The 25871-nt window shown below is 39.1% G+C and overlaps 1 protein-coding gene across 2 annotated transcripts in view; it reads left to right on the top strand.

Moving 5' to 3' along the window:
- Positions 1–25871, top strand: part of NUP214 (nucleoporin 214kDa) — a 99999-nt gene that overhangs the window by 10504 nt on the left and 63624 nt on the right. The window contains exons 8-21 of one of the 2 annotated variants that reach the window (XM_008583206.1): positions 56–162; positions 540–606; positions 3310–3436; positions 4464–4625; positions 8007–8481; positions 10061–10236; positions 12887–12984; positions 15732–15818; positions 16026–16175; positions 17126–17284; positions 19962–20065; positions 22507–22689; positions 23402–23487; positions 23592–23675. In XM_008583206.1, coding sequence (XP_008581428.1) covers positions 56–162; positions 540–606; positions 3310–3436; positions 4464–4625; positions 8007–8481; positions 10061–10236; positions 12887–12984; positions 15732–15818; positions 16026–16175; positions 17126–17284; positions 19962–20065; positions 22507–22689; positions 23402–23487; positions 23592–23675 — 2065 coding nt within the window. The remainder of the gene's footprint in view (positions 1–55; positions 163–539; positions 607–3309; positions 3437–4463; positions 4626–8006; positions 8482–10060; positions 10237–12886; positions 12985–15731; positions 15819–16025; positions 16176–17125; positions 17285–19961; positions 20066–22506; positions 22690–23401; positions 23488–23591; positions 23676–25871) is intronic. The other variant, XM_008583205.1, reaches the window with a different exon arrangement.

Below are 25871 nucleotides of genomic sequence, written 5' to 3'. Positions count from 1 at the left end.
GCAAGATTAGAGAAAAATAGCCCATGAGATTTTTTTCTCGCTCTGTTCATTGTAGAAAAAAGAAGAAAAGCACCCAGAGATATTCGTGAACTTTATGGAGCCGTGCTATGGCAGCTGCACGGAGAGACAGCATCATTACTACCTGAGTTATATTGAGGAGTGGTAAGCAGGGGGCCCAGGTGGGGACTTCTTACTCTCACTGTCAGGTCACAGCTGATCACCTTGTTCCGTTTGGAATTTTTTTCTGTGAGAGGAAAATAAAGGCTGAGATGCCCTGAATATATTTTCTGCTGATGCTTGATCATGTCTTTCTATTACTTCTGTTTCCTCAATCTTGAATTATTTAGGTTTAATACATACTCATCTTAACAATCCAGTTTACTTTGTAACGCCAGTGACAGCTTATGAAAATAGTGGTATTTAAGGAACATGTTAAAAATTTCCTCCTGAGAGCAGTTTCCGTTTGAAAGATAGATTACTATACTTATACTTGAAGCAAAGCTGTGTTTGAATTTAATGGTGTTCTGGTTTTATTTAAGGGATTTAGTGCTGGCAGCATCTGCAGCTTCAACAGAAGTTAGTATTCTTGCTCGACAAAGTGATCAGGTAAATATCTCTTTTTTGTTACTTTTATGTGATACTTTTCTGAGAAAGATTTTGGAGGGAATTAAATATGTGGTTGAGATTAGATGAGGTCACATCCTTTTTAGTAAATTTCTGGATGAGTGCAAAGCTTAAATGACAAAGTGCCTTGGACTAAATGGCTCAGATATCGCACTGGAGAAACACGGGTGTCAGACTTAGCAGTTCCTTCAGTGTCATGAAAAGCCCTTCTGTTCTTTTAGAGTTCATCCACAGTCTGTGGAAACATACTATGAAATCAACCTCCAACTGGAGTATACCTGCATGTGTAGAGGATTTTTCTGCCTTGTTCTGTTTTACCATCTGTATTAGTCCATTTTTGTTGCTTATAAGAAAATACCTGGAACTGGGTGATTTATAAAGAAAAACAAAATTTATTGCTTACAGTTTCTGAGGCTGGGAACTCCAAAGTCCATCTGGTGGTGGTGACAGTGACCCAGGGGTCTCACATTGCAAGACGCTGGAAGCAGAGGGAGAGAGACAGACTCTACTGTCTCTTCTTTTAAAGCCCTCAGAACCATGCCCCTGACCCCCGTTTCTAACCCATTCACTACTACATGGTCCTACAATCCAATCACCTCTTCAAGGCCCCACCTTTCAATTACCATAATAGGATTTCCCACCCTCAACAGTTAAACCATGGGGATTAAGCTTCCAATATATGAAATTTGGGGGACATAATTCAATCAATCTACAGCACAATCTTTATTTTCTTCCTATTACTTGAATCAGCCTCTTCTATACATTTAACTATATCCCATCCTCGATTATGGAAGAAAAACCTGTCGATCATACCAAATTGTGATTCATCACAAATACTTTGATTTTGAAAAACCGCCAGAAAGAGAAAAGTGCCTGTGCACGCGAGTGCCTTTCATGTTGTCTTCCTGCAGAGCAGGGTGGGCTGAAGTAGGCATGCTATGCCACCCACTGTAGATTGTGCAGGGTGACTACAGAGAAGGCACGATGAAAGGGAAAACTTCTAAATACTGTTTTGAGTTTTAAAATGTTTTGTGCACCATTGTAGAAAAGAAACAAGTACTTCCCCACCCCATACCAATATATCGTGCCTCTTCAACTGTTCAGCATTTATCCATCATTCTCTGGACAGCAAGGTGGCCCCCAATAAGGTGGCATGACTCTCACAGTGTCTGGGGTGGGCTGCTTTTGGGTCAGAGGCCAGAGTTCATCAGTCTGATTTGTAGCTCTAGGACCATCTACCTTAGGTTGCCTTCAGTAACAATTTTTTATTTGCACAATGATTTTATGTATTCACTCATTAAAAATTTACTTTTATTTTTCTTTTTATCAAATTAATTTATGTACTTAAAAAATCAATTAGTGGAGAAGTAGTTATAAATGAAAAAGAATCACCCCTGTCCCACTCCATCATGCTGCAGTTCTGCTATCTAGAGAGGATCATTTTTAACTTGTAAACTTTCTTTTAATGGCCATCACCTTATTTCTAAAGAATAATCTGCTTTATCATTAGTTATTGATTATTAATTTAGACCTTATTGACTGTATGGCAAATGAGGATTTCACTCACATGTGGCCCAAATCTCCTCTCCTTCCTCTCACTGGAGTTATAGCATTGTTTTAATTTCTTCTATTAGTTACTTTTGTAACTTTAAGTGATCTTTTTTACCTGCATTTCTAGTGGAATCTCTTGATCATCCAGTTTATGAAAGGAATATCTTAGCACCCCCACCCTTTCCTTTAGCACCCTTCCAGCTGTTACCATCTGTCTCTCCCCTCTTCTGTAATACCAAAACTGATGCTGTTTGCTTTCTGTCTTATAATGGTTATTAAGTCTTTTTCTGTTTTGTCTACAGATTGTTTTTAAAGTTGAAATCAGTTTTATTTGTTACTATGAATATGTGTCTGTTGCTTACTCCATAACTGTCACGTGGTACGATTGCAGTTCGTTTCCTAAGCAGCTTTCTGTTTTTCCTTTGTTGAGCAAGTTCTCTTTGAGCACTGTTCCCTTCTGAATCATGCTGCCCACTTCTGCTCAACACTGAAAGCAAGAAAAAATGTTAGGGAGTTTAAAAATCAGGAGTCATTTGTTGGAAGGAACAGAGCACATCAAGCAAACTTAAGCAAAACAGTTTACTAGAAAGACTTAAGGATTTCTCAAGAAATGCAGGGACAGGAAGACTGTCCAGTCTAAGGAATTGGGATGACAGGAACTGAGGTTACCTTCTGTCTCTGGACGAGTGAGCACAGGGCATCTGGCCAGTTTTATAGGCTTCTCTGTGCAAGACTCCAGTAGAGATCAACTAGAGTTCCTGATCCCAGTTCCAACTCTCTAGGAACGGGTATTGACTGGCTTAGTGCAGCTATTGGATTTGCCCTTATGGTCAGCAGTCTACCTACTTATGGTGGAAGGTACTTTAGAAAGTGTTCATGATAGTGATTATTTATTCACAAGGCAGGGGCTTGGTACACCTGGAACAGATAGGTTGATTTGGAAAATTAACTTCTTGCATGCTTGAGTACTCGTGGCTTTTAGACCATCTTCCCAGATTTCATAGCCTCCCACTATACACAAAAAGCTAAATCCATTAAAGTGTCTTTTTTTCTTCTCTCCTGTTTGAACAGTATTGGGAGGAACCAATGCAAAGCTCCAACCAACATGGCATTTTCTTTTTTTTTTTTTTCCAGATTAACTGGGAATCTTGGCTCCTAGAGGATTCTAGTCGAGCAGAACTGCCTGTGACAGACAGGAGTGATGACTCCTTGCCCATGGGAGTTGCCATAGATTATACTAACCAAGTGGAAATCGCCATCAGTAAGTAGCCTGGTGCTTAGTATAGAAATAGTCTTTCTAGTGATGGTTAATACTGAAAAGCCAATTACATGTGTTCATCACACAGTCTGCTAGGCACTTTTAACTGCTGGCAGCACACTTCTACTTGAAAAGTGATATGGGTGCATTGTGACAACACTAAACTAATTTGAATGGATACTCATTGATGAGACCACAGCCAGACACTGTGTGTGTGTGTGTCTGTGTGTGTGTGTGTGTCTGTGTGTCTGTGCCTGTGTGTGTCTGCGCGTTCTTAAGAGTCTGGTTGAAGTATAGAACTTCGGGATTTCATAGCTTTCTTTTACTGTCCAGTTCAGTTCCTCAGTGACTTTCCAAGGGAGTAGACAAGAATTAGAAAATGGAGACTCCAAACCCATGGCTTCCACGCTGGGCCTCGGCGTGTGCTCTGAATAAATCTTCTCCACTGTGGGACTTTAGCAATGCTACCGTCAGTGAAATGTGAAAGTACAACAGAAAGAATAGTCTTTGCTCTCTTATGCTTCAGTTTAGAGAGGTGTCCTTGTCAGGCACCATTAATTTCCTTGTCCTTTCCTTGGTGAGGCAGGAGTATTTGGTCTGATGAGCTCATTTAGTGTGATTCTCATGAAGTCTTAATTGACACAATACATACTTAAGAGTCTAGTCTGTCATTTTTCTACTAAACCGAGCGCTTCCTAGAGATTGCTGTCTTGATTGGGGGCATGCTAAATCTGCCTTCTGAACACTAAGACAGTCATAAAAGCTAAGGGAGCCTTGTGAGAGTCAGAGCTACTGCTGATGGAGCTTCCCTGAAGGGCTCAGCAGGATGGTGGTGATCTGATAGTGGCAGGAGTTCTCTCTAAATTGCTGGTGCATGAAAGGCTGTTCAGATCTGAATCAGAACAGAGTGACTCCAGCTATTGAAATGAGTCCTGCAAGCCCCTTTATTGTTTAGGGCACTTTTTCCCTTCTAGGACCAGGCCCTGAAATTGACTTGGCTCTTTTGTCACCTTTGTTTTCTTTTTAACAGGTGATGAAAAGACTTTTCCTCCTGCTCCAGTTCTCATGTTACTTTCAACAGATGGTGTGCTTTGTCCATTTTATATGATCAATCAAAATCCTGGGGTTAGGTCCATCATGAAGACACTAGAGCGGCTGTCAATAGACGGAGAACGACAACCTAAGTCACCAGGTTGGTGCCTCTGCCTGCTTTGGCAGAAAGGGAATACCTGGGCTTGCATAGGAGTATTTCTAAGGATGAAAATGTGAGAAATACGGTGTAAGGATGCATAGTGGTTATATTCACCTAGCCAGTCTATTTTAGTAAGGCATGGACTGATCTTTTCCTTGAACATACATGCGCATACTTGCCTTCCCTCCCCACAAGCTTTATTCTCCAACCATTACTTTACTTCAGAGAAAAAGGAAGGTCAGCCAGAGGAATCCTGTAAGGTTACTTGGCAACAATATCCTATTATAAGACCCTATATTTTATGATCTGAATCCTAAAGATACAAATTTAATCATGGTGGGTTGGTTAAATAAATGATTGTACATTTATACATTGAAATGCCATGTAACTTTTAAAAATGTGTTTATTCACAAGAAAAGAGCTAGTGGAATATATCTGTGTTATCCTTTTTTATGAAAAAATATAGAAAAAATACTTGAAAGATGATTAAAATGTAAATAGCGGTTATTTCTGGTTGGTGGGAACATGGGGATTTTATTTTCTTTTGTTTATATTTTATTTTCTTTAGGTTTGTTTTTTCCTCCTCTTTGAAAACATTACTTGAATAATACGTGTTTATTGGAGAAAAATTAGAAAACAGAAAAACAAAATCAGTTAAAGCCCATCAGTCATTAAGTAGTAGCCACAGTCAACATTTTTGGTACATATTCGTCATGCATGTAAATAAATGCACGCATACAAATACTAATCTGTATTTTCAAACTTTTCGCAGTGATATTGTATCACTTAGGAGAAGAAAATATAAGTCTTTTTTAAATGGCATTTTTTTATATATTGGAGTTTCACTAATATTTCTCGTTGAATTCTGTGAGTATATAACTGATAAGATTTTTTTCTTCTAGTATGGCTAAAAGGCCCATGATGTAACTAGTTCCATATCTAAGAAAAAGTATGTTGACCAGTTGGGTTGGATAAGGTTAGCATACTAAGAGTCTATTTTCGCCCTCCATCTCAATGCTGAGTGAGTTGTACATCATAAATAGAGCCACTTGGGCCCAACTAACTGGCATTGTGACCACAAGTAGTAACGGGGTGGCTTGCACAACCATTGTGTTGGAATATCCTGTTGTCCATAGTGTATGCACTCTTTAAGTTGTTTGTTTGTTTTACTTTCTTAAGTGGTCATGAGTACCATGAACTACCTACACCAAGTTGCCTGGTCTGTCTGTCACAAGCAGGGCAGCCTGTGAAGCTGGGAGCCTGTGGGATGAAGATAGTCTTCCCACAGGCTGAGCACAAGGACTTTTCTACTAACTCATTAAATGCCAAGCACAACCAGAGACCAGTTTTACTGTTAGCCTTTCTAGAGAACTTCCCCCTGCCCTCATAGTTGGTTCAAAGGTAATAGCTGTGTTCAGATGAGTGGAAGAGAGCTCCTGAAGGGGACAGTCCATCCTGTCAGCTCGCCAAGTCTAGCTAAAGCCTAGGTCATGGGCGCAGAAGACTTTAATGGTTCCGTCCGCTTCCATACTGCAAGTGCAAGGGTGCTGTATTGCACGATCAGAAGTAGTAGCAGCATGATGGCTTTCAAATGTTCAGTTCTATTTCAGTGGGAAAGAAATGCCTGATTGCTTCAGAGTCTCATATGTATTTTTCATGTCGGTCCACCTAATATGTGTGGAAGTGATTAACACCTATATGTTTGTGTCTTTAAAGAAGTTAGCTGCTGCTTGTTACGTATCTATTATGTAAAAGAAATATTAACAAAATAGATTTCTTTGCTTTGTTGCTTTCATAGAAGTGGTAATTTACTTGAGTCAAAGTGATATTTTCATGTTTGTATCCTAAATATTTCATTGCTTTAGACATAGTATCTTCCATAAAGATAAACTGTCATCTCAGCCAATTTGGAAGAACCAAGGCCCATTAATATCAGTAGGAAATGTATTGACATAAACATATTTCTTATTTATTTAGTTACTTAATTTAGAAAATTAATATCTTTGCCTTATAGATAGTTTGGAAAACACAAAAAATTTTAAACCTACCTTTTGGGGTATTCTCTTCCAGTGTTTTTCTTCATAATTGTAATCATAATATATTTACATTACTGGTATGCTGGTTTTAAATTTACTTTTTTGGCAGCTGGCCAGTAAGGAGATACCTTGATCTTGGTGTTATAAGGCCATGTTCTAATCAACTGAGGTAACTGGCCAGCTTGATTTTAAATTTAAATTATAAGCATTTTTCAGGTTCCTATTTAACCTTCATGATTTATTTAAAACAGTGATTGCTTAATATTCCATTGATTATTTTTTACCATTTGGGTTGTATTAAATGTCTTTTTTTATTTTTTAGATTATTTTTGTATGCTTTATTCTTAGAAGAAGGATTACTGGGTCATTTTTGATGGTTTTTGAGACATAATGTCAAAAGGTTTTCTGAAAAACTATGCTAAATTAGTTACCTACCAGTGATAAAAAGTTTCAGGTTTGTTTTTTACCCTTCCAAACATACAAGATTATACATATTTAAATTTTGGTAATTTAGAGAGCAGTAAAAAATATACCTCATTTAAATTTATATATCTTCAATTAGGGAAATCGAATATATTTTCTTTTTGGGAACTAGATTCCCAGTTTATACTGTTAGAGCCTTGAAATTTTAAAATCTGTTTGTATGAGCATTTATAAAAATATAAAACATACTATTTGTCATTTGCTACAGATTTGTTTAGTTCATTTACCTTTTGATTATTTTATCATACCTAAGTATTTTTTATGCAGTCAAATCTTAACTTTTTCCTTTTGTGATTTTTTTTGGTGGGGGGGATGGGAAACTTCTGAATTTATCAAGTTGTTAGACTCTCAGAGACCTAACATATATCAATTCACTTTTTGCTTTCTTTGTTTTGAGATGTGTATATATATAGGTGCTTTTTTATATGTATATATCTTTAATTAATCTGGAATTGCCTTTTGTGTATACTATGAAGTGGAGGTATGAATTAAATTTTTTCCTGGTTGTTAATAAAGTGTTGCAGGATGACTTATTTTTCACTGTTTTGTGATGCCATAGTAACATTGAGAAGTGTATTTTTTCTATAATATTCAGGTGGGTGTCCATGAAGTTCTGTTAGTCAGTCTAATGTCTTTCTCCATTTCCTTTTTCTTGCAAAGTTTCATACACTGTATGCTATGGGAAGTCCAAGAGCAACTCTATTCCCATCTTTCTTTTTTTTTTTTTTTTTGCTTCTTGCACTAGGATTTATTTCTGACCCACTTCACCACAGACCCTTTTTTACTTGCTTTCTGTTATGTGGACCTTTACTGTTACAGTTTTAACTTTTTCCCTCCTTCTTGTCCTTTTTTTTCATTTCAGGAAGTACTCCTACTACTCCAACCTCCTCTCAAGACCCACAGAAACTTGATGCTTCAGCAGCTGCAGCCCCCACCTGTCTTCTGCCTTCATTGCCTGCTGCTCCCATCTCCACCTTCTCTTTGCCTCCTGCTGGTGGAGCCCCTGCCATGGTCTCCTTTGGTTCTTCATCCTTGAAATCATCTGCTTCTGTCACTGGGGAGCCCCCTCCATATGCAAGTGGCTTCGACAGTTCCAAAACAGCTCTGGGCTCCGGCACATCTCCCTTCTCATTTGCTCCTCCTTCTAAAGCCTCCCTGGCCCCCACCCCTGCAGCATCTCCCATGGCCCCATCAACTGGTTCGTTTTCCTTTGGATCATTGAGTTTTAAGCCTACCCTGGAAAGCATACCAATGCCAAGTGTGTCTGCTCCAAATATAGGAATGAAACCCTCCTTCCCTCCCTCAGTCTCTGCAGTCAAGGTCAACCTTAGTGAAAAGTAAGTCACTTTTAAAGTTTGATTCTTTTGTAGGATGGGTAGAAATATTGCATGCTATTCAGTGGAAGTAATTTATGTATATATTATGTATGTATGTATGTGTGTGTGTATTTTTTAAATGTTTTTATTTTTGTTTTTTGGTGGCTGGCCAGGACAGGGATCGAACCCTGGACCTTGGTGTTATCAGCACCATGTTCTAACCAACTGAGCTAATCAGCCAGCCTGATTGACTGGAAGTAGAGCCACTGTGAGTGGAGTTACTGATAGGTTTTTTTTTTCTTTTTTTCAAAGTCATACTTGCAAATGGTAAAAAGTCAGTTAGTGTAAATGGTTTGCATTTCATCAGTGGACAGAGTCCAGAAGGATCTCTTAGGTAGCATGTTATTTTTTTGACTACTAGAGATTTATATTTGAATACTTGCTTTGCTTTTTCATATTACCAATGGAATGGATATTCCCTATTTTAAAAAGGAAGGAATCTAGAGTATACATCCTGGAGGGGAAATGAATCCCTTATCGTCTTTTTTCCCCTTTGCCCACCCTTGAATTTTCAAACTGTTTTCTACAGAGCCACCCAAGTGATCTTGTAAAATTTTAAATACATTACGTGATTTTCCTGCTTGACAGTCCCCAGTGGCTTCTTACTGCTTTTCAAGAACAATCCAAACTTTTTTCATGGGATCCAGTTTCTTCCAAACCTAGGTCCTGCCAGTTCACTCATATTTTATTTGTTTACCTCTTTATGTGCTTGTTCTATTCTCCCCACTAGAATGTAAACTTCTTGAAGGAAGCAATCCCCTCCAAGATAACCATTGAATATGCTTTTTTCCCTACTGTCCTGTACTATCTCTTGTTGCTGTGGTGGTGGTGGTCCTTCCGCCACTGTTATTGTTAATATTAAATCAGCACACAGATACTTCATTCTGATGGTTGCATAGTATTCCATTTTGTTGACTGGACCATAATTTATGTGACCAGTCATCTAATGCTGAATATATAGACTTTTGCTCTTCGGTGGAACTGACTTAACGTTCACATCAGACCATAAATATCCCAAAGATGGTGACCTGCTTTCCTCTTCCTTTTTCATGCCCCAGAGGAGATGATCACCCTCAGAATGAGTTTTTTTCCTTGGCAAGGGGAAAGTACTAAGCTCTCCTAAGCATAATTGGGTTCTACTCCCCCCACCCCTTTTTTAAAAAAACTCAGCTTGATAGAATAGAAAATAAGTATTTCATATTATAAATTTAGTATCATTGTCAAGTTAAGGATTTGATATTTTAGTTGAATAATTTCTTCCTAAATAAACAGATGATAAAATAAATGTTTTCTTGCAGTTTTCACCTTTCATAGGAAGTAGCTGAACATTTATGTTTTCTGAAAGCAATAAAGTATGGATAGTGGGGCTGGCCGTTTAACTCAGTTGGTAAGAGCCCAGTGTTATAACACCAAGGTCAGATCTCCATACAGGCCAGCCACAAAAAAAAAAAAAAAAGTATGGCTGGTAAGTTATCCTTTGATGACATTGTTCATGACCAGTATGAAAGAATTGTCTAGCAGGCTGTTCTTCCATCTTCAGGTTTATGGCCGTGGCTACCTCTGCTCCTGCTAATAGCTCCCAGAGTGCACCCTTGATGCTGCCCTTCTCTTCCACCCCCAGGCCAGCTGCTTCTGGACCTCTCAGCCACCCCACACCTCTCTCAGCATCATCCAGTTCCTTGTCATTGAAGACCTCAGTCTCTCCCTCACCATCAGGTATGATTTAAGCACAAACTACTTTAGACCTCAGTCCTGTTTTCTCAGATTAACAGTTTCAATATTGTTAAGAATCCTGGGTAACATAGTTGGACAAGATTATTTTTTCTTGCTTCCTATGTCTCACACTAATGTGCTATAACAGGCACACTCTGAATTGGGAGATTTGCAATGGCTTGAATGGTGCCAGGCTTTTCTCTCACTTCCCGTGGAGCTGAGTGTACTTGATGATTCAAAGGGAAGTGTCTTGCCATTGGGCATTTATCTTGGTGTGGAGCCTGCTCTACATGAAGGTCAGTTACAGAGCAGTCCTTTACGATGCACAGAAGAAAAGAGCCTGCAGTGATGCTTAGGCTTATTGCCCCTGCTGACTGTATTTGCATTTTCAGCAAGAAGTTTATTAAATAAAGATCACAAATGGAGGTCATTATAGCCAAGCTGAGTTGAAGTTCATTATAAAACTTTATGGGCAGGGCCGGCCCGGTGGCGCACTGGATAGTGCGCCGCTTGGGAAGCGCAGCGGTGCTCCCGCCCGAGGGTTCGGATCCCACATACCGACCGGTTCCCGCTCACTGGCTGAGCGAGGCGCGGGAGCAGCGCCGAGGGTTGCAATCCCGTTGCCGGTCCCCGGTCCGGTACGGGGGCAACACTGAGGGTTGCGATCCGTTGCCGGACACGGAAAAAGACAAAAAAAAAAAAAAACTTTATGGGCAAACTTTATGGTACCTAGTCTGTCTTTTTTTTCTCCCCTTTGAACCTACAGAGAGGTTGCAAAAATTATATGATTAATACTATGCACTTTACCAAGATTCAGCATTTGCTAACATTTTGTATCATTTGCTTTATCTCTTTCTTTTTTTATGTAATTTTTCTGAAACATTTGAGTTAATTGCAGACATTATGAAACACTTCACCCCTCGATACTTAAGTGTATATCTCCTAAAAACAAGGACACACAATACTTTATCAGGCTCGAGAAATTTAAAACCATCTAATCTACAGTCCATGTTCACATTTCCACAATTGTCCCAATGTTTTTTTTTCTTTTTTTTCTTGGCGGCTGGCCAGTTCAGGGATCCAAACCCTTGACCTTGGTGTTATAACACTGTGCTTTAACCAACTGGGCTAATTGGCCAGCTGTTCCAATGTTTTTATAGATTTTTCCCACCCCTCCAATCCAGGAGCCAGTAGGAGATCAAACATTGCATTGTTTCTTTCTCATCAGTCTCACTTGATCTCAAATAGTGTTTCAGCCTTTTTTGTCTTTCACCACATCAACATTTGTGAGAGGCCAGGCCAGTAGTTCTGTGGACTGTCTCAATTTGGATTTGGTTGTTTCCACGTGATGAGATTCAGGCTAACGATTTTAGGTAGTAATGCCACAGTTGCAATGTGCATCACATCACATGATTTCATTTTGTTTTGACATAGGTGATGTTAAGTTTGCTCAGATGGGTAAGGTGGTGTTTGCCAGGTCTATCTCAGTTTTTAAGATGGTTATTTTCATGAATGCTAGCAATAATACCTAACTAGACATATTTGGGCAGCATTTGGATGTTTAGGGTCAGGAATAATTTTATTCTGATAAATACTGAACATGCAGTGAGCTGTGAAATTCCTGAAGTCTTTGCTCTTTTCCTGTTGCTTAGGAGAAAGGGCTATCTTATAAAGGCCAAAATCAGCTCATTCCAGGACTTTTCATAAGACTATGAAAGGCATCTGTTTCTGACCCAAAAAGTTAAGAAGCATTGCCTTGGTCTTTTCACATCTCTTTACAGTTTGGGAGCGAAAACTTGAACCATAACACATACATACTTTCTCTCTTTCCACTTTCCACTGCTCACCACCCACTACCTACTATCATCATTGTTAAATTCTTTTTTTTTTTTAAAAGATGACCGGTAAGGGGATCTTAACCCTTGACTTGGTGTTGTCAGCACCACGCTCAGCCAGTGAGCGAACCGGCCATCCCTATGTGGGATCCAAACCCGGGGCCTTGGTGTTATCAGCACCGCACTCTCCCGAGTGAGCCACGGGCCGGCCCACATTGTTAAATTCTTAAAAGTCTGAGCATCCTAGATTATCAGGTCTCAGTCCCATCTGCACACTAGACCTACTGGGGGATCTACTACCTAGCATTTTAGTCAGACTCTCTGAGGATGAGGCTTGGGTATGAGTTTATGGTGTGTTTGTTCTTTAAAAGCTCTCTAAGTGATTTTAATGTATAATAGAGTGAGACTTTAGAGGCTTCCAAGAGGGTCCTGAAGACCCTGTGAGTTCTCACAAGGTGATGGGGGTTATTTTTCTAGTCTGGTGCGTCGGTTCCCAAGTTCCCAGAGGGCATCTGGAGCCTCTGTGGTGAGTAGGCTAAATGGCCAGCCTCCTGGCTCTGCGTATGAATACACACACGTGTTATCACAGACACTGAAGTTTTATCTGCTTTATAAGAAGGTTTCATACCTAAACTTCTTAGTACATGTTTTTTCATTATCTTGAAGTAGAGGCTAACATACTGGTGGTTATCACTCTTTAACAGAGATCATCAAAGTAGGATATGAAACTTATTTCCTTAGAATTGGAGCAAGGACATTTGTGATGGAAGAAATAATGGGGGCAAATACTATCTGTTTTAACTGACTTTTTATTCTAGCAGGACGATCTGCTCAGAGCAGTCCAAATCCAGTGCCCTCAATGGTACAGAAATCACCCAGGATAACGCCTCTAGTGGCAAAGTCAGCCTCTCCCCAGGTATGTTTAAATTTAGCTTACAATGCTTGTGTTTATTAATTTACTGCCCCAGGCACACATGTTAGTAGAATGTGTTTTCATATCTTAGAATTCAGACCTTGGAAATAGTAATTAGGACTATGTTATAGGAAATATCAAAATATGAGGTTTGAATACTTGTATTCTCATGAAAGACGTTTATGTATTTAACTTTTTATTCATGTATAATACACATAGAAAAAAGAATACATCATATGTATGCCACTCAGTGAACTGTCATCACCTGAACACCACTTGGTAACTAGTACCCAGATCGAGAAACAGACACCCAGGACCCCAGAATTCCTCCTCATGTGTCCCCTTCTAGTCACTACCTTTGCCAAAGAGTACCCACTATCTTGATTTCTAACAGCATATATTAGGTTAGCCTACTTGTACCTTCTGTCCAGCAGAATCATACAGTATGTATTCTTACATCTTGCTGTTTTGCTCAACGTTGTGTTTGAGAGATTTATCCATATCTACTCTTGATGGGCCCTTGAGTGGTTTCCAGGTTTCAACTGTTACTGAATAGTGTCCCTGTGACCATTCTAGTTGATGCCTTCTGGTGAACATATGTACACATTTCTGTTGGGCATATACCTGGGACTGGAATTGCTGGATCATAGACTATACGTGCATTCCACTTTGGTAGATTGCCACTTGGAGTATATCTGACTTCCAGGGACTCTACATCCTCACCAGTCTTGGTATTTGTCATCTTTTATTGTTGTATTTTGTGATTTTAATTTGTATTTCCCTAATGATCAGCAAAATTGAGCTTTTGTCATATGATTATTGAGTATTAGGATATTTTCTTCCGTTCAGTGTCTATTCATGCCTTAAGCCTATTTTTCTATTGGACTGTCTGTCTTTTTCTTATTGATTTTTAAGAGTTAGTTCCTTGGGGCCAGCCTGGTGGCACACTCGGTAGAGTGCGGCACTTGGGAGCACAGCGGCGCTCCCGCTGAGGGTTCAGATCCCATATAGAGACTGGTCCGCTCACTGGTTGAGCACGGTGCGGGCGCGACACTGAGGGTTGCGATCCCGTTACCGGTCACGAAAAAAGACAAAAAGGAAAAAAAAAAAAGAGTTAGTTCCTTGGATATAGACACACGTAATCCAAATACTTTTTCACTCTGCGCATTGCCTATTCATTCTCTTTTTGGTTTCTTTTGATAAATATAAGTTCTTAATTTTAATGTAGTTGAGTATATCAATTTTTTTCTTTTATGATTAGTGCTTTTCGTGTTTTGTTGTAGAAATCGTTTCCTATTCCAAGGTCAAAAAGATATTGTCCTTCAGATCCCTGTACCAGCCAGCCACAAATGGACAAAAACCAAAAAGATATTTTCTTTTGTTTTTCTAAAAGCTTTATTATTTTATTTTCCGTATTTAGATTTGCGATCATCTCAGTTTATTTTTATGGTTTAATGTAAAGAGAATTGTATGTCAGTTTCTCACCTGATTGTTTGAGTGCCCTGGGAACAGGAGTGACGTCTTTTCCTATTTTGTCTCCTCCTAACCAACCCTCCCCCCGATCCACAGCACACACCTGGACTGGACACATAGGTCACGGCTGTAGCTTGTGGCATAATGTGTGAAATATGGTATTTGTAAAGGAAATGTTTGCTATTTTAGTGGATGCTTGTGCAGTCTAAAACCTCTCTAATGTTAGTTATTTTACATACCAAATAGTCTAAAAGGCATCTTGAATTATAACATCACTAAAGTAGAACTCTTGATTTCTATCTCCCCCAGATTCCTTTTCTAGCGTTCCAATCTCAGTAAGTAACACTAACAAATCAGGTGTTTGCATAAGCCCCAAACTCAGGAGCATCCTGGATTTCTCTTTCCTTTAACAGCACCTTTCTCAGTCCAGACTAGCAGGAGGTCCTATCAGCTCCACCCTTTACTGTGTCGCACATCATAAGCCCACACCTCTGTCCCCTTGCTAGTGTCTTGCATCAGGCATTGCCATCTCTTACCTCGTTAGCCTCCTAACTGCTTTCCCTGTTTTGGTTCCTACCTCTCACTGCTATCCCTGTTCTAGACAGCAGCAAGAGGGACCTTTTAAATCATAAATCAAATTGTCATTTAAACTCTTCTAAAACACCAGTAGTAGCTTTCCAGCACATCTAGAATAGAATCCAAGCTCGTAGGTATGGCCTTATGTAACCTGCCCCTGCCTGCCTCCCTGACCCCATCTCTGCCCTCTCCAGCACCCTTCTCCCACATTTACTTTCTCTCTTGCCTAGCCAAGGTCTTCCTGCCACAGGGTCTTGGCACTTGCACTTCTCACTGCCTAGGAGGTGCTGCCCTGGATCTTCCCATAGCTTTCTCCCTTACTTCTTGCAGCCTCGGTTCAGATGGCAGCCCTCAGTGAAGGCTTTTTTGTCCATCTCATCTGAGGTAGTACCCTTGTTTATTCTCTTTGTTTTCCTATTCATCAGCGGAAATTTCTGACATGTTTACCTTTTATTATCCATCTGTCCCAGTAGAAAGTAAGTTCCTTGAGAATAGGGACCTCATTTGTTCCCATCTGTCTCTACTGTCTAGAACAAGCCTTATACAAAGTAGAGACCTGTTAAATACAGGTTCAGAAAAATGAGTGTTGGAATAGTGATCGTGGGGTGTCTCTGCCTATGATAGGCACTAACGTGATTGCTTCTAGCAACCTTAACTTACAGTATAGGATTCATTTTTAAATGTTTTGCCTTCCATTTCAGGCTAAGTCACTTCAGCCTCCTGTTACAGAAAAGCAGGGACATCAGTGGAAGGATTCAGATCCTGTGATGGCTGGAATCGGGGAGGAGGTAAATTTATATCCTGGGGATTTTTTCTGGAAGTGGCTCTGACAGTGAGACTTGAATGGCTCCGAGTGCAGGCTCCTCCACGACTAGTTTACTCTAGCATTGACTCTCACCCAGACCAGGAGCCCATGCTGTCAGGAGGAGCAGGAGCAGTGCCACCTCTGCCATGCCGTTCAGACTGAGTCGTTTCCTTGTTTGTGGCTCCTACAGATCGCACACTTTCAGAAGGAGCTGGAAGAGCTGAAAGTCCGAACTTCCAAAGCCTGTTTCCAAGTGGGCACCTCTGAGGAGATGAAGGTGCTGCGCACAGAGTCAGGCGACTTGCACACTTTTCTTCTGGAGATTAAAGACACCACAGAGGTTTGTATCTGGGAATATTTTTCATGGGTTGAATTACATTTTTAAAAATTGTTCTCCTAGCACGCCATGGTTTTATATACTTTATCTCTTCAGGGACCACCAGTGTTGTTTATGTGGCTGAGTAGTTTACCTAGGAATGCCTGAGTTCAGATCCTACCTTTGGCACTTACTAATACATTTTGTGACTGTGGGCAAGTTAAACCAGCTACTCTATTTCAGGTTTCTCATCTGTAAAATGGAATAATAATAGTTTCTACCCCTTTGGCACATACTAGGCATTCCACAAAAGTTTATTATAGTTATTAATTTAGTTTAGGTATTTTTGAAAATTTCCTTTTTTTTTTTTATAGTGTTAGGTTAAAAAAAAGGCAGAATATTTTAGAGCAAATACAGTATAAAAATTCCAAATATTTGTTAATAGTGTTATTTTTTGTTACTGTTATTACTACTTTACTATGTACCAGTGGCACTGTGGGAAACATTTTATTTGTATTATCTCCCTGAATCCTCCCAATTTTCCTGTGCGGTATGTACTATTACTCTCTCTATTTTGCAAGTCAGGAAACATGGCTTAAAAAGGTGAAGTAATTTGTTGAAAGTCATCCATTTAGTGAATGGTAGTGCCAGGATCACAGTTCACACTGACTCTAGAGTTCTCGTCTTAAATGACATGCTTGGACATTCTCCAGGGTGTTAGCAGTGATTGTCTTCAGGTAGTAGGATTATGAGTATTGCCAATACTTTTCTTATTTCCTGAGTTTCTAGTCATTAGAATATATCTTTTTAGTGAGGACAAAAAATAATTAAAAAAAAAAAATCATTAGTGTCTTTCTTTGTAAGCAGTGAAATTTTTTTTTTTGAGAAACACCACTTTCCTTGATCCAGACACAAAGGTTTCATTTCCTGGAAATACACGTTTTTGTACCAATACATTCTTGTACCTTTTCTAGTCTCTTCATGGAGATATAAGTACCCTGAAAACAACTTTACTTGAGGGCTTCGCAGGGGTTGAAGAAGCCAGAGAACAAAATGAAAGAAATCGTGACTCTGGGTATCTCCATTTACTTTATAAGAGGCCACTGGATCCAAAGAGTGAAGCTCAGCTCCAGGTAGGAGAATCTATTTACATCTATTGAAAAGATTTAAAATGAACTCATGCCTCAATTGCTATACTTTTTTTAGGTATGACAGCCCCATATAAAGTTGATTTTCTGCTGATAATTTACCATACTGTCTATAAACTTCTTTAACTGCAGCAAAGAAAATGGCACAGTTTTCCACTTTTTTATTTTTAAAAAATAGACTTCTTTATTAGACTTTAAGTTTGGTAGAGAGTACTCTTTTGAAACAGATGTATTTATGAATCAAATCATGAATAAGAATTTTTAAAGTAGTAACTATTTCTTGAGTGCCAGGTAATCTGTTAGCTGTTTGTTATGCATTGTTTCTTGTCTTCAAAACCAGCTGCTCTGCAAGGTAAGAGTTATTGATCTCATTGTACAGATAAGGAAATAGAGCTTCCTAGGCTAAGTAGCTTGCCCAAGGTCATGTTGGCTTAATGCCATATTTCCTATGTGCCATATTTTAGCAAAGTTGTTTTTTTGTTGTTGTTGTTGTTAATACTTTTTTTATTTTTTGTGGAGTTTTTGGGTTTTGGGAGGGCACTGGTCAGTACGGGGATCCGAATCCTTGACCTTGGTGTTATAGCACTTTGCTCTAACCAGCTGAACTAACCAGCCAGCCCTCTCATTAATTCTTAATCTCTGCTTTAGCTAATCAGGTTTTGTTTTCCATTTTTCAGTTTATCCAAAATCACTGTGTTTCTAGCCTTAGTGTGGGGATCATCTTCTGTCTCCTCACTTTCGCCTAGAATCCCAGTGAGAAGAACGCATTAGGCAGCTCTGGTCTTCGTCACCTCAGATGTGGGGTCTGTGGGTGTGATGAGTCCCTCCTGCCTCAGAGAATTTGAGGCCCTAGACTGTACTGTTCCCACCATTTCTATCCCACACCTGGTAAACTTATGACAGTAGGAAATGAGAGAAACTGTCCCTTCTAGAAAGGTCGAGGAATGCCTGCTGTGTTCCATAGGCCTCTGGTATTCCTCATGCATCCTTCCACTACAGACGTTCCCTCTCTTTGCAAGAGAGAGCCGCCTGGCTGCTCATCAAGTTACAGGCCTCCACACTGCTTTCTAGTTACATGTTCTTCCAATGTGCCTTTTTCACCTCTCGCTCTATTGCCAAACTAAGAGGAGAGTGTACAGCTTTTGGGGGACACTTACTCCATTCAAAAGGAAATAATTTTCTTTTTTCATGGTGCTAAGTAGGCAGTAATAGTTGGCACGTATTGAGTGCTTCATATGTACAAAGCAAAGATGAGGAAATTGAGATACTGAAACTGGCCAGATTTCACCACTAGTAAATCTTAGGCCCTTGAACCTAGGCAGTCTGACTCCAGAGCCTGTGCTCTTAACCACTGCGCTGCAGTGTGTAAGCCCTACAGCTGGGTAAGTGACAGTGAGAAAGACAAATGTGTAGATTTTTTTTTTTTTTTTTTTTTGTCCTTTTTGAGACCGGCCGCACTGCGCTCATCCAGTGAGCGCACCGGCCGGCCATCCCTATATAGGATCCGAACCCGTGGCGGGAGTGCTGCTGCGCTCCCAGCACTGCACTCTCCCGAGTGTGCCACGGGCTCGGCCCCAAATGTGTAGATTTAATGTGTGATGTGTTGCTGTGGTTAGGGAGCAACTAAGCCACAGAAAAGTAGTAGTTGTGATAAAGTCTTGAAGGAAGAATTGGATTTTGCTGGTAGACACAACTGGGAGAGCACTCAGAAGAAATAGCATTGGCTAATGCAGAGGTGCAGCCACATGGAAGTGGTCAAAGAACCTCCTGTGGTCAATGAGTGTTGCGATGAAATTTATATTTGCTACTAAGATTATTGCCACTTTCCTTGAATCAGCTTGGCTCTTGTTAAATAACACTTACTTTTTTTTCAGTTGGGATATATACCCTTATCTAAGGATAATTTTGAAAATACATTTAAACATAATAAGATCTTTGTACAAATATAAAGAGCTTTCCCCAGTATATAACACACTGTCTTCGTTTGTGTACATATTTTAATTGAATGTTTCTTTAATTTTTGAGAGTCAAGTTGCATAGCCATGAAGGTTACAGTGGCCCAAAATTTAAAGGAAATCATTACAGGTCTATAAGTTAACTAGGTAAGAATTTTAATAATGGTGAATTCAGTCTCTAGTGCTGATACCGTTCTACGTTTTTGAAAAGAAATGAATATTTCTGAACTGATGGGATGATTTATGTTTTATACTGTGAATACATAGGTTCAGAATTATGTTCAGCACTGTTTTGTATAATAGTTTTATCTGTATTACAGTTAATTTCATGGGTAGGAGAGTAAAAACTAAATGGATGTACTAAGTACCAGAGTGCAGTGGAAAATTCCCAGAGCATGTTGAGATACTTTACAGGAGCTGAAAAATGAGAACTAAGTGAGAACATTTGTTCCCTAGGGGCCCTAGGCAGACACACCCATTCTGTTTCCCTTTTCTTTGTACCACTTCTCTGTCACACTATTAAAGAAATTGACTTTCTGTTTTTAATTTTAATTATAAAGTTTTAATGATTATATTAAAACCTAATGATTTCCATGTTCATTATGGTTCTCAATATAGAAATATATCAAAATTTTGTCTGTTTTGATCCATCTTCTCCCATGCTACCAGAAAAATGAGTCATTTGCCTTTTAATTTTTTTCTTGTAGGAAATTCGGCGTCTTCATCAATATGTGAAATTTGCTGTCCAAGATGTGAATGATGTTCTAGACTTGGAGTGGGATCGGCATCTGGAACAAAAGAAAAAACAAAAGTGAGCAAGATCTCTTACCCACCACGGGTTGGAGTAGATATAGCTATTGCCTATTTTAAAATATGATTTAGTAACATGTTTAAAATCCCTAGAAACATTCATTCTTTTGACACGATCATTCTAATTTTAGAAAGTTTTTCTACAGAAATAATCGATACAACAATTTACATAAAAGAATTTATATTGGACCACAATTTATGATAGTGAAGAATTGGATTCAACCTAATTATTCAAAAGTAGAGGAATGGCTGAATAAATGTGATCACATTTTTTTTTCTTACTACAAAGTACTATATAACTATTGAATAGCATGCTTATAAAAAAAAAAAATTAAATATATTTTCTGTGCTACATAAAATGTATAAAGTATGTAATTATATCACCGTAACTATTAGATACAATATATAAAATATAACCAAATCAGAAAAAGGTAAGACAAGCATACTGAGTGATCTCAATGTGGAGGCGCAAGGGTAGAAAAGAGACTAGCAGTAGATAGATCTATCTATCAGAATATTTACAGTTATACGTGCAAAACAGGATTGAGAAGATACTTTTCTTTATACTTTTCTGTATATTCCAAATTTTGTTTTGGAGAAAACATTCCTAATTAGTGTGGATAATTAAAAGTTTGAGAAGAATGATGGCAAAGGCATGCAGAAACCTTTTAGCCTAGTTTCCTTCCCTGTGTGTTTGGTTTTGTGCCGTATATTTTCCAGAACGAATAGATTCAGTACACTGTGAGAACAGTAAGTGACCATGAGAAATCTGAAAAACATCTTTCCTCAAAATGTTAGATTTCTGGAACACCTCCATTTGATTAATATGGTTAGCCCTGTATGGAAACAAACCAAGAAATGGTATGTTTGCTTGTTTACAAACCTTTCAGTTGGGCATTCTGGGTTTGATGTCAGGGACGGGCCTAGAATGTGTTTATAATTTAGAAAGCAGAATTGGGTAAATTACTTTGTGCTATGTGGAGAAAGGCTAAAGAGCCCTGACCTGAGGACCCCCAGCTTGGAGCATAGCTATGGGGAGATAGAGGTGAGAAGCTCTCCTCTCCACGCTGTCCAGAGGGAGGATTCTGGAGTCTGGGGTCTGGGGCCTGGAGCACTTGTCCCCATGGGCAAGTGAGAGCTCTGTTAGAGATTTCATACTGTCCAGGGGGAGGATTCTTTGGCCTGGGACCTGGAGCATTTGTCCCCATGGGTAGTTGGACTCCATTAGAGATTTCTTAGCTCACTCCCCTGGTTCTGATTCATGTCCGCCCATATGCGTTGCCTTCCCACAAGGGAGAGAATAGCCTGACCTGCCAGTGTGAACCTTTTGCTTTGCTTGACTGCTGTATTTCTCATTGCTAATTAGTAAGTTGGCTTTTTTAAAAAATGCGTGATGCTAACAGAGAAGCTAAGCTTTCTCTTCCTTTATGACAACCCCATGGATTTATTCCTTACTATGCTTTTCTGAGTTTCCTTTCTGCAGAGTTCAGATTCTTAAATTTATACACTTTTCTGTTTTGATAGCACTTCTGTGTTTTAGGCCCATCTCTAAATACTACCTTGTATCTCACTGAAATGCCTTTTTAATTTATGTTGACCTCCTTGTCACCAGAAGCAGTTAGCTGTCTCTGGACTCCTCAAGGAGGTAACAGGAAAAGAGGAAGTAAAACCAGAAATTTCTGTTCAGCGTAAGCATTTTTCATTCCATGATTAGTGTTGAGGCAAAATATGTGTATTGACATGATAGCAAAGAAAACTGTTGATTTGTAACTGACATAGGACCACTCGTTTTGTTTTTATCTGTATAGTCTTCCCTCCCCTTGTCTCCAAATTAATAGTCAGATAATTTTTTAAAAGACAATAAGGATTTATAATGAAAAACAGAAGAATCTAGACCTACGCATTTCCACCCTTTCACCTGCTTTCCAGAGGCAGCTACTGTTTATCCTTGTCTTGTTTTAGTTCTTTTGGGTGGGTTATGTCCCTAGTGCTAAGTGCTGTGCTATGTCACTGTTTCTTGACAGCAGTCTGAAGAAATGACTGGCTCCCATAGACTTACAGTGAACCTGTTTTTTTTCTTGTTATTTAATATAATTTACATACAGAAAAATATATATATTCTGAGTATACAGCTGAATGAAGTTTTCCTTCTGTTCTTGACTCCCATCTTACTCCAGCATTTTCAGAGCCTCTCTGGGGGTTTGCCTAATTTATGCTGTCCTCTGCTACACACCTGTCCTGAGTATTCTAAGCTGTTCTTTCCTCATTCTATTTTGTCTTCATTAGACTTTCATTCCCTTTTTATTTTCTAGCAATTTCTTGATTTTTCTTGTCCACTAGTGTCCATTTTTTGTTTTCACTGGGAGAGTTGTAGGCTTTTTGGTTGGAGGCTCCTTTTCTTAAACAGTTCATATTTAATTCTTTTCTCATTGCTGTCAACAGGCGCCTGCTTGTACCAGAGCGAGAGACACTGTTTAATACCCTAGCCAACAACCGGGAGATCATCAATCAACAAAGGAAGAGGTTGAATCACCTGGTGGACAGTCTCCAGCAACTCCGTCTTTATAACCAAACTTCCCAGTGGCGCCTTGCTTCGGCTGTTCCTTCCCAGAGCAGCACTCAAAGGTGTCCAGCACACTTGCACATGATAAATTTGGTGGAATGAATGCTTGAATGAATGTTTGTGGAGTAATGTGGGATAGTCTTAGAGTAGTTCAGATGTTGGTTTGAAAGTGACTTTGCGGTCTGTCACCTGTGTCACCCTGGTCAGGTTCCTTACCCTCTCTGATCCTTTGTTCCCTTGCCTAAAAAATGGGGATGATAAAACCTGCCTTGTAGGATTGTTGGAGTTAAATTAAGTCTGTAAAGCACTTAGTTTTGTGCCTGATGAAAAGGGGCTCAATAGATCACAGCAGATACCATAGTAATAGTGTTTTATTGAAAATTAACTGATAGGATTAGGTGGACTGACTTGTCTCTGAAGCCCAGAGTTGCCATTTGGCTTAAGTGGGGAGACTTTTAGACCCTATCAGTTAGACAGTTTACCCCTGAGGTTATCAAGTGCTTTTGTTTCTGCTTTTAGGCCAAATATGTAGATTTTAATTGCCCTTTAAATAGTAATCCACCATGGTATCGTGTTTGGTGTGGGGTTGGAATATAATATTAAAGTTGCAGTCTCTCTCCCTTTGGATTGATTGCATCAATTGATCAGATGGCGTGTTTCTGTATTGAGGATGCTCTCATCTCTTGCATTTATATTGAGGACAATAGTATACCCCTCACAGCCTCAGATATCTCAGGTCATAGTTGGTTTGTATGTAACACTATCCTGTTTCAGTTTTGACAGTCACCTTGAAAGCCTGCGCAATGCTTTGTTGAAAACCACCATAGAATCTCACACCAAACCCTTGCCCAAAGTACCAGGTAAATGCACCCTTTCCAGTCTTTAGCTCTCTTTGCTGTCCTCCAGCTTCTGACATCTTAAAACCTGAGTCTTATGCATTTATGGGTTCATGAATTTCTTGCAGCTAAACTGTCCCCTGTGAAACAGGCACAACTGAGAAACTTCTTGGCCAAGAGAAAGACCCCGCCAGTGAGATCTACTGCTCCAGGTAAAAGCACTGGTCCCGAATTTTTTTTAGCATAAACCATACAGTACATGGTGCTAGGGTTTTTTTTGGTGTGTGTGTGTGTGTGTGTGGTGTGTGTGTGTGTGTGTGTGTGTGTGTGTGTGTGTGTGTGTGTGTGTGTCTTTTCTTCTTGATTCTTAATAGGCAATTGAGGAAATTTCCCCAGAATGTTGTCGATCTGAATAGTGGATGGAGTAAGAAGCAATTTAAATAGATGTTCTCAACGAAGCAGCTCAAGGTAGTTGTTTTGGCTTTTACACTATGTTTTCTCTAGTCCCTAGATTATGTGGCAGTGATTCCCAAGGGTTTGGGGTAAGCCGAGCTGGGTCCTAGGCTCTGCTTTAGCCCTAACTTTTCTGATTTGTATGGGGTTTTGAGTAAGATTGCATTTGGAAAAAAGGCTTCTCTTAAGAAGGAAAAAAGACTACTGAATAGTCAAATACTTGTTGAAAAGAAGCCATATAAATGATGTAAAAAAAATTTTTGCCATTATCTAGAAAATTACCTCAATTGTCTTTTTAAAAAAATTTGTTATAAACAACTCCTGGCGTACCTTGCTTTGCTTTAGTGCCCATGTCTGTGTTTTTCTTTGAAATCTTATTTTGAGTTTAAATTGTTTTTTTATACCAACAACAAATGCCTTTTGGTAATTAAAATAGCTGAAATAAATTTAATTTACTCTTACTGTAACATGATTTATTAATTTTTCTGTAATCATACAGGGCTAAATTAGGTAAGCATTAGTCACAGACAAGTGAATTTTTTAATACATTTTTCCCTTACTTAAAGAAAACATTCTCTTTAATTGGAAAAAATAGGGAAATGTAGGAAGAGTAAAAATTACTGTTTGTCCCTCAACTCAGATATATGGCCCCACTTATGTTATTTTAGCTTACTCTCAAACTATTTCTTTATATGTCTAAATCTGATTTTTTGAAAACGAGATTGGGATTAAAACAGTAACAGTTTTGATTGACCTTTGTTTAATAACATGGCATTCTAACCAACTGAACTGATTATTTTTTAGCTGAAAATTATTGAGCCCTTACAATAAAAAAAAGAATGAAATAACAAGTGTTGTCAAGGGTATGGAAAGATTGGAACCCTTGCATGCTATTGGTGGGAATGTGAAATGATGTAGCTGCTGTAGAAAACAGCTTGGTGGTTTCTTAAAAAGTTAAAAAGAGGGCCGGCCCGGTGGCGCACTCGGTAGAGTGCAGTGCTTGGGAGCGCGGTGGCGCTCCCGCCGAGGGTTCGGATCCCATATAGAGACCTGTCCGCTCACTGGTTGAGTGCGGTGTGGGCGCGACACCGAGGGGTGTGACACCGAGGGGTGCAATCCCGTTACTGGTCACGAAAAAAGACAAAAAGGAAAAAAAAAAGTTAAAAAGAGAGTTACCGTTTGATCTAGCAATTCTACTTCTAGGTATATGCCCAAATTTGAAAACAGGGTCTCAAAGAGATACTTGTACACCTTGTTTATAGCAGCATTATTTACAGTAGCCAAGAGGTGGAAGCAAAGTGTCTGTCAGTGGATAAATGGTTAATCAAAATATGGTGTATCTGTACAATGGAGTATTAATTAGACTTAAAATAGAAGGGGATTCTGACACATACTACAATATAGTTGAATCTTGAGGATGTTATGCTGAGTGAAATAAGCCAGACACAAATAGACATATATTGTATGATTCCATTTATGTGTGGCACCTAAAGTCACCAAATTCATAGAGACAGAAAGGAAAATGGTGGTTTCCTGGGGGGCAGTGTGGGGGGGTGGGCAGTTGTTTAATGGGTATAGAGTTTTAATTTTGTGAGAAGAAAATAGTTCTGGGGATGGATGATGGTGATGGCTGCACAACAGTGTGAATGTACTTAATACCACTGAACTGAACATTTAAAAATGGTTCAGATGGTAAACTTTATGTTATATGTATTTTGCCACAATAAAAAAAATTGGAAATTTAAAATTTAAAAAAATATTTCATGTCTTTCCTCTCCCTTCTATTTTTACATGTTTTTGAACACATACCTTATAATGACTGCATAATATTTCCTTGTATTAGACGGCTATAATTTATTTATCCAATCCCTTTTGTTAAGTGTTCATCTTGTTGCCAGGATTTTACTCAGAATATCTTTTTTTTTTTTTTTTTTTTTTTTTTTTTTTTTTTTTTC

The sequence above is a fragment of the Galeopterus variegatus genome, unplaced genomic scaffold, assembly GCF_000696425.1.
Source record: "Galeopterus variegatus unplaced genomic scaffold, G_variegatus-3.0.2 Scaffold2851, whole genome shotgun sequence".
Taxonomy (NCBI): Eukaryota; Metazoa; Chordata; class Mammalia; order Dermoptera; family Cynocephalidae; genus Galeopterus; species Galeopterus variegatus.
The sequence above is the reverse complement of the archived record's forward strand: the minus strand, read 5'-3'. Positions and strand labels throughout refer to the sequence as shown.